Below are 12,902 nucleotides of genomic sequence, written 5' to 3' on the forward strand. Positions count from 1 at the left end.
GGCTTGCCAGGGTACCATGCTTTCCTTCTGCCTAAACACTGCACACCTCTCCTTCGCCATACAAGCCCTTTACTTTTCCTTGACCCTCCTTCTTTCTTCAGGGAAGCCATGCCTGTCAGACCCTTGTCCCTCTCCTTCCTTCCGTCCCTGGTACTTTTACCCCTCCTTTGTTCTCTCAACTCATTCTTTTTTTAGCTCTATAACTCTCCATCTTACCTTCAGTATGTCTTGAATCTCCCATTCCTTCTATCTCTCGACTCATTGCTTCACTCTCTTACTATTCACCCATCCTTTTATCAATCAGGATTCACCTATCGTTTGCTCTTGCTAATACTTTTACTCTCTCAATTTGCCATTTCCCTTTCTTGGTCTCTCGACTGGTCTCTTGTGTTTCTCGAGCCTCCCGCTGCTTGGTCTTGTGACTCTCTTTTCCTATGGCTCAGTCTTACGACTTGCTCCATTTAATCCTTCCTGCCCCTATGTTTCGTGGCCCATCCTTCCTTTCCTTTGCGACTCGCCTCTCATGCCCCTTGGTCTCATGACTTGCCCCTCAGTCTCACCAGTCTGTCATTTCCACCATATGGTCTCAACACTCTGCTCTTTCGGCCATGTGATCTCACCACTCTAACCATCCTGTCATATGGGCTTGCCACTCTGCCCTTTGTGTTTTACGGTCTCAGTGCTCTGCCCTTCCTGCCAGTTAGTCTTGCTACTTTGCTTCATCCACTTGCTTGGTCCTGCCACTCTGCCTCTTACCCCTTGCTTGGTCTTGCCACTCTGCCCCCACCCCTCGCTCGGTCCCGCCACTCTGCCCCATCGCCTTACTCAGAGCGCCACACCCCCCCCTCACTGGGTCCCCCATCTCTACCCCACGCCCTCGTTCGGTCTCATGTTTCTGCTCCACCCCCTCATTGTGTCTTGTGATTCTGCCCCTTTTTACTTCATCCTCACACCTGCCCATCATTTGCTTCCGCCCACTTCTTCCTTTCTCACCACCGCTCCCCGCTGTCTCTTTCTTATTGATTGCATGCATTTATGTGGATTTTAATACTGCATTTCTTTTTTTTTCTTTTTTTTTTAACGCAAGACTTTATTGACAATTCTGGTAAAGTACATTAATGCGCCTACAACCCTGGGGCCGGCTAAAACAGTCATCCCCCCTGATGAATAGAGAAAATACACAGCTATTCAGCCGACAACCAGCGGTCCGGCAGCGCAAACAATAGTATATATGACCAACTGATAACCACTTTTATCTTCCAAATTGGATGTCATCCTGCTTTTGTGTTTTGTAGTAACATAACTTTAACTTATGACTCAGTAGTTAAATGAACAACATCTCCTGTCATCCGCAATCTATCTTTCCCTGTAACATGTACATTATCCTAGACCGTTATCCCATCCACCCCCACCCCCAATTCGGCCCTACGCAATTAATCTATTATGCATCCCGGACTTCCTGATCCTACCAGCCTCATCATTAGCCAGTGACCCCAGCCAGTTAACTTTCGTCCATCTCGTCCTCCGAGCTATCAGTGTCGTCTTCCTCTAGAGGTTCACATAGGTCCCCCCTGTAGGTGTTTCAAGGCTGCCATACTGTATTCCATTTGCGAGGATTCGCTCTCATTTTATAAACCATAAGTGTGTCCATATTCCTACACCATTGTGACAAGGTTGGTAATTCTGCTGCCCCCCACCTCTGTGCTATGTCTCGTTTTGCTGTCATGATACCCACAGTGGCCCACAGCCTACCTTGATGCGTTAGATCATTAGGGCCCCACACATTCAGCAGGCACACACGGGGGTCAGGCGCTAGGGAAATTTCTAGTGTTTGCGAGATGGTGCGCATCACCTGCCGCCAGTAGCTCACAAGGGCCGGGCATTCCCAGATGGTATGTATGAAGGTACCCTCTGCTCCACAGCCCCTGAGACAGTGTGGGTGTGCTGCCCTGTGCAGTCTGTGTAATGTAGTCCTCGTATAGTATGTCCTATGCAAAATTTTTAGCTGCACCAGACGGAACCTAGCCGAAATGCCCGCCTCGCGTGGGGACGCCATGGCTGCATTCCAGTCCGTTTCATCCATATCTCCTATCTCTGCAACCCATTTTTCCCTCAACTTATCTAGTGGGTCTGGCAGGTTATTTAGCAATTTACGATAAGTAAGGGAGGTAGCGCCCTCCTGCATAAAGTCGGTGAGCAGGCGATCCTCAAGCGGCGAGGATTCCGGGACCGTTGTGCCTGCAGGGATAGCTGACATCAGGGCGTGTCTGATTTGAACATATCTGTATGTTTCTGGAGGGCCTAGGTCGTAGTGTTGCTGAAGATATGAAAACGGGACCACCCCTTCTCTTGACCACATGTCCCCTACCGTGGAGATCCCTATATTATCCCAGTGGGTGAACCCTTTAGTGTGTCGTAAGTGTCCCAGAGCCTTTGTGTCCCATAACGGTGTTAACTTCGTGATGACCCCCCCCCCCACTTCAGTCTCGCCTGTGCTTTATGTCACAACGTTACCGTGTGTTTGGTGGGTTCGGTTAATTTTGCCACAGATCCTTTGTGGTACAGCGGTGCCAGCAAACTGTGTGTGCCCAATTGTGCCCTGTCTGCGAGATAGGCCGGATCATTCTGTGGGGCGTGCAGCCACTGATTAATAATTTTGAGCTGTGCTGCCCTATAATACAACTGCATATTTGGCAGGGCGATCCCACTGTCGTACCAGCTTCTATTAAGTTTTATATGTGCAATGCGAGCTGGGCCGCCACCCCATAACAAGCCCGGAATCACAGCCGTCACTTTTTGGAAATAGCTTGGAGGTATCAGGGTCGGTGTGTTTTCGAGCACATACAGGAAACGCGGCAGTGCCATCATTTTAAATAATGCCGCTCTGCCCAGCATCGTCAGTGGAAGGGCCTTCCAGTGTCTTACATCGCTTCTCAGCCGAGTGAGCGGAGGTTGCAGGTATCTCTCGAAGAATTCAGTAACGTCTTGGGTGACGTGGATTCCTAGGTATTTGAAGGAGGTGGTCGCCACCGTCAAGGGGCAAGCGTCAGGGAGAGTCGGAGAAGGGCCTTTTAGTTCGTAAATGACCGACTTCGCCCAATTTATAGTGTATCCAGATGCTCGTCCGTGAGCGTCGCATGTCCCCAATAGGTTAGGGACACCTCTCTCTGGGTCTGTCAGGTAAATCAGCATGTCGTCTGCATACAGGGAGACTCTGTCCTCCCAATTGTCGTCCCAGTAGATCCCCTTCAGCAGCGGGGTCTTCCTAATGGTAACAGCCAGCGGCTCCAGAACCAACGCGAATAATAGAGGCGAGAGTGGGCATCCCTGTCTAGTTCCCCTTGCCAGTGGTATTTCACGTGAGATATGCCCGTTCGCCACCACACGCGCCACGGGGCTGGTGTACAGCAGCCGCACCCAGGAGATGAATTTAGGGCCAAACCCCATGTGGGCCAGGACCGCGAACAAGTACTGCCATTCCACCATGTTGAATGCCATTTTGGCATCTAAGGACAGTATAACCGCCGGTTCCGTCAGTAATGGTGCTCGCGCCAGTGCTCCATGCACTCTACGGAGGTTGAGCGCAGTACTTCTATGCGGCATAAAGCCAGACTGGTCTGGATGGATCAACTGCCCCAGGTAGGGCATCAGCCTAGTCGCCAATACTTTCGCTAGTATTTTAGCCTCTGCGTTAAGAAGTGAAATCGGTCGATAAGACGTGCAGTCACTAGGCAGTTTACCTGGCTTCGGGATCACCACAATAGTCGCCGTTCGTTGATCGAGGGGCAGGATTCCTCCTTCCCGACTCTCCTCATACATCGCCAGTAAGGGCTCACTCAGTGATTCTGACATTATTTTATACCATTCGATTGGTATCCCGTTTGGTCCGAGAGCCTTGCCCGACCGTAGCGCGCCAATGGCCAACTGAATCTCTTCAGTTGTCAAGTCAGAGTCAAGTTCTTCTGCTGCGTCCGTTGACAGGGTCGGTGTCTGTACACCGCGGAGAGCTTCCATCGCCATTTCCTCTGTTACCTCGACAGCTGGGGAGTATACCCCTTGGAAATGATCGGCTAGTGTGTCTACAATTTCTTCAGGACGCGTGTGCATTGTCCCGTTCACATCAGCTACCTGCAGTATATTTCTGTTACCCCCCTTCTTATTGTCCAGCCAGGCCAGAAGTTTACTTGCCTTATCTCCGATGTCGTACACCCTAAGTGCGGTCGCCGCGACATCCGCCACCGTCTGGCGTCTCAGGTGGTCATCATGGAGTCGCTGGCTCAACTGAAGGGAATGCAACGTGTCGTCTGATGGGGCCGCCATATGGGCCGCGTTTGCTCTGCTAAGTTCTAGCTCAAGCTCCACTAAGTCCCTCCTCTGCGCGCGTTTGTGGCCTGATATGGCCGAAATGGCTTGCCCTCTCAGGACTGTCTTGTAGGCTTCCCACAGGATCGAGGGGGAGTCCACTGAGTTCAGGTTTTCCGCAAAGTAGTTTCGGGTCGCCTTTTTCAATTCTTTACCAACGGACGGTACCTTGAGATACCCTGGATATATCGGGTATACTCTTCTGCGAGTCTTTTCCTGACTGGATAAAGTTAACGTCAATGGTGAGTGGTCCGAGATACCTCTCGGTCTAATCTGTACCTCCTCTATTGTGAGGAGGACAGTGCCCAGGGTGAAAAAATAATCAATTCTGCACAAGCTGTTATGCGTAGCGGAGTAATAGGTGTACTGCCGCTCATCTGGGTGCATGCGTCGCCAAATATCAATCAATCCCTGTGCTTCCAAGAAGTCACCGAATAGGGAAGGACCAGGTGTTTGTGTTTGAATCGGGAATCTATCCTGTGTATTATGTATCACTGCATTAAAATCCCCTCCGATGATCAAATCTCCCTCCGGGAGCTCCAGTAAGAACTTCCCCAGGTCAGGCAAAGCCACTGCATGTAACGCCGGTGGAACGTACACCGAAACTATATTCAACGGCTTACCCTCCCACTGTCCATGCACTGCCGCGAAGCGGCCCTGGTCATCTACTTTGGTGATCTGAGTTATGAACTGTGAGGATTTTCGCAATAACATGCCCGCCCCACGCGATCCAGAGGTGAACTCCGAGTGTGCTATCATCTGGTATCCCCGCCTATCCAAGGCCTGTCTAGCAGTACCCGTTAGGTGTGTTTCTTGGAGAAGAACCAGTGTCGGACTCACCCTCCTTATACCCTGCATAACTAGTCCCCGCTTAATCTTGTCACCCAAACCCCTGACATTCCAGGACATGATTTGCAGTGGAGTTAGCGGAATTACTTGATGTCCCACTTCTAAAGTGTCAGCCTGCTGTCGAGTTGCCATTCAGAACTTTGTGTAGCTTAACCATTCGGGACGCAGACAGGCCCACCCGGAGCCAAAGCACCCCTTTACTGTGCGGTGTGTTTCGTCCAGCCTGGAGTGAGCCGAAGGCGTGTGGTGTAGTCAAACGGTCACAGTGTGTCTTCTCATGTCTATGGTCCCTAGCAATGGTAACTGTGTGTCGTGTCATGTTGCCTTGAGTCAAAAAATGAAACAAACCCAGAAATCCCCCACCCCCCTGCTACACGGACTTAGAATTGCCCGCCACCCCAACTTAGCAGAGTGCCTGACCCTTCCCACACATATACACAATATACTTGCTCGTTTGGGGCGAAGGACACCCCGGAGTTAGCGTCCCCTCTTACCCTCTTCGGAGGCCCTTAGCCCAGTGTCCATGGCTGCCCACACGGCAGTGTCCATCATCAAGAAACGTTTTGTGTCCACCGGACTGTTATTCCTCTGTCTGTATGTCGCCGGTAATGCTGTCTCTCGCTGGGGAGCGTCTTCCCTCTTCATGTTCCGACCTCTGGGAGTTCGTGCGTTCACCTGTATGCCGATCCCCTGGTTTCCTACTCGAGTGGCGGGGTTGCGAGGCTGGCCTCCAACCCTCCAGCCAGTCCTGGGCCACATCCGGATTGTCAAAAAACCACGTCCTGTTGTCCACCACTACTCGTAGTTTGGCCGGGAACAACATAGAGTACTGGATCTCTCTCGCCCGTAGTTTCTTTTTCACATCCAAAAACGTCCTTTGACGGCGGGCCACTTCCGCCGTATAATCCGGGAAAAAAGCTAGAGTGGAGTTTTGGATCATAACTGTAGGGGATACCCTCGCTGCCTGTAGGATGGCATCCCTATCGCGAAAGTTAAAGAGTCTCGCCAAAATGGGTCTTGGAGCTGCTCCTGGCTTCGGACGTCCTCCCGGCACTCTATGCGCCCTTTCCACTGAGAAGAAGGTTGACAGACCTTTAGGCTGGAGCTTCGTTTTGATCATATCTTCCACAAAGAGGTCATTTGCTCTAGTACCCTCCGATTCCGGAACCCCAAGGATTCTTATGTTGTTCCTCCTAGAGCGCCCTTCCTGGTCGTCCAGTTTTTCTTTCAGCAATTTATTTTCGGCCATTATTTTTTCCATCGCCGTCTGTAATTCTGACACATCTTCCACCAACTATTTCGTGACCAGTTCCAACTATCCCACCTTTTCGAACATTTTATGGAGATCTGCTCTGATAAGGGTTATCTTGGTAGAGATGGAGCCCACCGTGGTTTGTACCTGCTTTAACGCCCGCATCACATCATCCAGCGTCGCTTTTTTCCCTCCACCTCCATCTGCCGGCCTCATGGCCTGCCCTCTTCCGTCTGTGGGGGGAGAGGCACTCGTGTCGCAGGTGTATCTTTCATTACGGGTCTGTGTCGTGCCACCTTTGGGTCCTTTACCAGCCTTGATATTTGCTAATATATCTCCACTCACACTCCGTTAGTTCGATTGTTTCGAGGTCTACTTCAGAGAGGGGCTGTTTAGCCTCCTGTGTCGCCGCTTTCCAGGGTCACTCGTCACTCCCCAGTGCTTATATAGACCGTGTCGTGGTAGGTGGGAGCGCCACCCGTGTCTCATCCAAGCCCTTAACAATGCAACTGGATCTACGCCCTCATTCAGGCGGCTGGACCTGCTCGATTGGTACCTGTGGCTCTACTTCAGAGTCTCATCCCTGACCCGTCCCGTTCAGGACAAGGGCACTCCTTTCGACGGTCCCCTTTGTCACCTCCTCTATCGAGGTTGCGGTTCGCACTGCTGATTACTGGCGCCCCATCCTTTTTTTTTTTTTTTTTTTTTTTTTTTGTTGGTTTGTCGGGTATCAGCGTACTTTAGTGCCACTGCGTCCCGGTGGCATTCACTGCATCTTTTAACCAGTTTTCGTGGGCCGGCTGCGTACTCATGGCTGTGTCACAGGTGAGGTAGTGGGCCCTCGTGTAGGCCATGCGGTTCCACCACTGCCCCTGGCTTTGTATCGAGCTGCGGCAGTTACGAGATGATGCCTGCTATGTTTGTGGCCCTCGGGGAGGTTGGGGGACTCGCCTGGGTCTTCCCACCGCTAACGTGGTCACCGGTCCCTCTCCGCCACTCCCCTGCGCTGCCGCTTCGTACCCGTGATCAGGAGCCTCACGCCACCGCAGCCGCTCACTCTGGCAATGGCGTCATCGCCTCTGTCCGCGGCCTCGTTGCCAACGTCTATCCGCCCGCGGCTCGGCTCTGGGGCCCCGAGCCCGCGTTGTCGCCTCTTTGTCTTGCCTGGGGGGGTTCACCGCATGCACGCACCACCGCTTCCGATGTCTCAGTTGTACAGGGCGCCGCGACCGTCACCTCCCGGCCACCAGGCACTTTTGGTGTTCCCTTCCCAGCCTGGTGTCACTTCCGGCTGGATTCCTTGAGTACCCGAGCCCCGGGACTCCGATCCGCCCGCAGGCCACTGGAGCAATCGGCTGCTGTTTCTCCGTCCGGTCTCGGATTAACACCTGAGTTCTTGCCGCGCGTACCCCCCGGTCCCGGGCCTCGGGTCCCTCCTTCAGAGACCTGAACTTGCCACGGATAACTGTTCGGATTGCTCGAGAAGCCGCCTTACTCTCGGAGCTCACCTTCTAGGCTGCCGCCATGCTTGGCTGCTAGCCACGCCCTCAATACTGCATTTCTGCATTTTTTTCTCAGGGGGATCCTCCAATAGAGGCAGTAACAGTGGCCATACTAGAGTCGGACTTTAGTGTCCCATCAGATGGCACAGGTGAGTATTGGGGACTCCCAGCAGGTTTCTTGTTCTCTCTTTGATCTCATAGGAAAAATCTACACGTACTGATCGACATTAAACCAGGTGTTCAGCTCACTCGTCACTCAACCTAATGCTTGCAGTAATCTTGACTTGCCATGCTCTTCTCTTATGCACTCCATTGTTTTCACTGTTACATCTTGCCTCATCTAATTTCACACTGGGTGGGTTGTGACAACTATAATCTCCATATTAAGCTCTGCCTTAAATGTTTGTATTAACTTGGACAGTGGCAAGAGCTGCATAGTATGTTTGGAGCCAGGATATTCTTAGATTGCTCCTGTGACAAGGACTTTGAGCTATACAGTGGTAGAACTGTCCTTCTGTTGTTCAAATCTCCATTTGGCTTACATGTGGATGTCTATGGTCTACAATGCCTTGGTCGATGCACTTAAAGGTTTCCTCTGTGCAAGCCCAACAGTGACTTTAAATGCATGTGAAATTTTTAAACATTGATAGTGGTAGTGCTTGTCCAACATGTATAGATGAGATATATTCCTAGATATTCTGTTCCAACAAGAAAGTACAGGCTCGCAATTAAATGTGTATTATAAGTAGAGTTCTCGGTTTTATGTATTTTTTTTTTTTTTTAACATTTCCATCTGTATTTATCCATATTTATTTTTGGACCATTTCATTGGTATTTATCCATATTTATTTAGTGTTTTGAGAACTAAAGGAGTCATAAAATGGTATAATCCTATATTAATTTAACGATAAACATGTACTCAGACTATGATGCCTGTTGCAAATTAAGCAGCAAATATAGCAAGATACTAAACCCACAGTAAAAACAGAAAACTGGGAGCCTTGAATATAGGTATAGTTAGGTGAGAAAAAGACAGAAGTGTGTAAGACGACTGTAGTGAGCATATACTATATTGGGATAATGTGTTCATACTTCTACTCATATAATCAGGGGTCATGATGAGCCCTAATGAAGTTATTATGGCTATAATACAAGGCTCGAAATATCCCAAAATGCTGCTAGTCCTGCAGGACTAGTACCTTAAAAAAGGTCCTCGACCTAACTGCAACCTACTTGACCTCCGTCTCTGAAAGCGGAGCAAATGTGACAAGATAACAAGATTTAAAGGCTTCTTTATTGCTCATTAACTTTGTGAGCAATAAAAATGCCTTTAAATCTTGTTATCTTGTCACGTTTACTCCGTTTTCACATATGGAGGACAAAAGTTGGTTTGTTTTCCTACTCGCCAGAAAGGGCGTGTAGGACCTAAAAACAGCTCGACCTTGTTCAATTTAGCTCGACTATGCGAGTGGTCGAGTGGAATTTTCGAGCCCTGTAATACACTGCACTGCTAGTTGTAGAAAAAATAAATCGCTTACGAAAATCTTTGAGCATTTTACCTCTTCAAGATGTGCACCGGCAAAAAATCACTGAGGAAATTTCCTTAGCATCATATAATGGGAAACTTTTAATGAGTTATTAAGTGAACCTGTACGACCATGGTTGAAGGCATCAGTTTAGCTGTCTTATTTCCCAGGGGTGTTAAGCAAGTTCTGAATGTTGTGCTTTTGAGCCTCCAGTAATCCTTAATGCTGAAAACATTTGGTTGCAGCATATATTCATGGAATCATCATCTGCTTTTTAAATAGTAGATAGAGCTCTTTTCTCACCTCTCTCACAAATGTTCTTTGCAAGTTGCTCAAGCAGATTTCAATAGTTTAGACTAGTATTTTCATTTCCTTGTGCTGGGTCTCTCGCCTGTATAGGGGTTTCCTGCTCTTACATTTTGTAAAATGTCTACAAGCTTCGTCTTTCAAATGGTTCCTAGAATAATCAAATAGAGTCGCTTTACTTAATTCACTCCTAACTGTGTGTGCTTGAAAGAGGTACAGGACTCCATCGTCAGTTATCAAGCTCTACAAGTGGTTTCTAGGTGAAGTCACTAAACACTGACTAGCATTTTTACACCTTTATAATTATTGGTTTCTTAAATCTAGATTTGTCCTGAAAAGATGTCTTTTTATGGAATTGAGATATAGAAGTTTGTAGTGCCTTAGTTGTGACATTAAATCTTTAGAATTCACAAACATGACTGCTATTTTGTATTGGATATCTTCTCAAGGTGTGTTTAGAAGTAAGGTCACATACTTTAGGAAGTAGGATTTCCGAATTCATATGTATATTCTCTCTGGTATGCTTGTCAGCCAACCTTATATTACTTGTGGTGCTCCATTAAATTAATAACAACAACTGTTCTTAGATGGGATGCACCAGTTTCCTGATCTAATTCCAAACTATCCATCCTTAGTGTCAGCATGTGCAGTCGAAAGTCAATGCCCTGTGCCAATCGCCATTTCCCTTCTAGTGCTGGAAGTGACACGAAGGGTTGAGCTACACACATAAAGAACTCAATTGCCTGAGTAATGTAGTTCTCAAGTTTACTTTTTGCTCGCTGCTCTATTTTTTTCTAGAGCCTCATGTCTACAAGGAGATGTCTGAGCAAGAAGCTGAAAAGGCTCTGGGTGCCTTTTTTGTGCCAGCTAGCCAAGAAGGAGAAAAGCATCTTGTACCCAAAGCAATGTCTGAGCAGGAAGCTGCAAAAGCCCTGGGTGCCTTCTTTTTTCCGATAAACCAAGGAGAGGAGAACCTTCTTCTGGACGAAACGGGCTTGGTATCTTCGACTCCTGCTGCCGAGCTAGGTGTCAGCCTTGATGGTGATGGTGCGTCCATGGCACCAGTCACAGGTGCAGGCTCGGCAGCTTCCAAGGCACTTGTAGGTAAGAACAGCACATTTGTCCCCAGAAGGTGACACTGTCTTTAAGTAAGATGGGGTGTTTTGAAAGTTTTGCTTAAAGTTATGACAGTGAAGTGCTGATAAAAGATGTCTATGGTATTGGTATTCTTTAGGAAAGCATTTGTCACATTGTAATGCACTCAAGGTTCAGGAATCTGTTTTACTTGCAGTTTCATGTGTATTGATTTACTAGCCCTGTTGCACTTGAGTGACCACCCTTTCCATCTGTTCCAAACATTACCTACAGTTACTAGAGTTCCAGATAAAAGGTGCCTAGCAAATAATTGAGGCCTAACACTTTTGGTGTTATTCCTTTAACTTCTTTGGCTCTTGTGGGCAGTGGAAAAGTACTCTGTTGTCAGTCCTGAATGTGGAGGTAATATGTGAATAAGCAGCTTCCAGTATTGCACCCACTCTTTCACTGGGAAAGTAATTTCTCATCTGGCACCTGCTTAGTGTTATCTTGTTATGGGGAAAAATCTCCACCTCCACAGTGTGTGCTACGCAGTTGTAATTCCAGATTAAGAAAATTCATGTGATCATTACATATATATGACCCCAGTTTCTTACCCGATGAAGCAATAGCTGTTCTAAAAGCATACAACAGATATCATCTCTCTTAAGCCGCACAGCAGTTCTCCGTTCGAATTTGTTTGATGTTGTGAGCCATTATCTCAACTTGTCTCCCCATAACAATTTTTGAGCCCCCTTCCCTGAGCTCGTAGTTCTTCCATTTTGAGGTGCTGGAGGCCTGTTTTTGCAGGACCCGCTGTGACCCATGTCACTCCAAGTAAGACAGCCCCCTTCTGGTTACGGCTATCTAACCAACTGTACACTGCAGTATTGTGTACACCTTCCAGACTCTGTTACAGCAGTTGTTCGAACAATGGGCTGTGTAAAGAATGGTAGTGCACTGAACTATGAGTTCATAGCAGTGAGTTGGGCAGTGGTCCTTAGGCCTTTTGGTTCTGCACCTATTAAAAACATCCATGCGTGTGCCTCAGTGTGTTGACCCTCATTCTCAAGTACCTATCAAGCAGTATTTATATAACGCGGCTTACCACCCCTGGGGGTATCCAGGTGCTGAAGTCCTGTAGGCCTTTTAGTCAAAGAGACCGGTCTTGAGGCCTTTCCTGATTTCTGCGAGTGATGGTGAGGTTCGAAGGTGGCGGGGGAGGTCGTTCCAGGACTTGGCGGTGACGTAGGAGAAGGAACAACCTCCACTGTAGCTTCTGCGAGGGTGTGGGGGCCAAGGGAGGTGGATCGGAGTTGCCTTGTTGGTAGGTATACGTTCAGGCAGTGTTTGATGTAGGTTGGTCTTGATCCAGCGCTCCTAATGAAAAACTGTCTCAGTTACACTACCTATCTCCACAATACACACCATTAATCATGAATCACTTACCAAGGTCCATAAACTAACGAGACAATTTTTGAGCGACTGAATCATGTGACCTAATTAATTAGAACTATTCAAAACTATTTACAAATGTATATACAACTGCAGTTTATCATATCTTACCATGGTTTTAAACATAAAACATTTAATTAAGTCACTAAGGCGAATGGATTAACTAGACTATGAATAAACAAGACCAGCTTGTCGTTTCAAAATCTAATTTTATTAGCTTTATTAATTAAGAAAAGAGCATTTCAATTAAGAATCTTTATTTATTAGCAAATAAGAAAACAGCATTTTATTAGGAAACGGATTATTGAACTGACATTTTTATGAAAGCAAGATCAGAATCATGAACCATTAGTAAATAACAGTTTCCATACCCTCAATCTATTTCCTTGTCTATCTCTGCTTCACCTGAAAAGGAAAATATCAATTAAACAGCTGTCCTTGCGTGCGCCAAAAGTCCAACAGCACGTCAATCAGGAATCGGGAAGCAAGAGCCCTGCCCTGCTCATGATGTCAGGTTTTATACCTTTTCACTATCTAAAACTTTTCTACTTTCTGCATATTTTCAGCAAACCTAGA

At 47.8% G+C, this 12,902-nt stretch overlaps 1 protein-coding gene across 7 annotated transcripts in view; it reads left to right on the forward strand.

The window, feature by feature from the left end:
- Positions 1 to 12,902, forward strand: part of EHMT2 (euchromatic histone lysine methyltransferase 2) — a 338,110-nt gene that overhangs the window by 7,040 nt on the left and 318,168 nt on the right. For all 7 annotated transcript variants that reach the window (XM_078645918.1, XM_078645920.1, XM_078645919.1 and 4 more), the window contains exon 2: positions 10,596 to 10,901. In XM_078645918.1, the coding sequence (XP_078502044.1) occupies positions 10,596 to 10,901 (306 nt within the window). The remainder of the gene's footprint in view (positions 1 to 10,595; positions 10,902 to 12,902) is intronic.

This window comes from Lissotriton helveticus, chromosome 5_1 (assembly GCF_964261635.1).
Source record: "Lissotriton helveticus chromosome 5_1, aLisHel1.1, whole genome shotgun sequence".
Taxonomy (NCBI): Eukaryota; Metazoa; Chordata; class Amphibia; order Caudata; family Salamandridae; genus Lissotriton; species Lissotriton helveticus.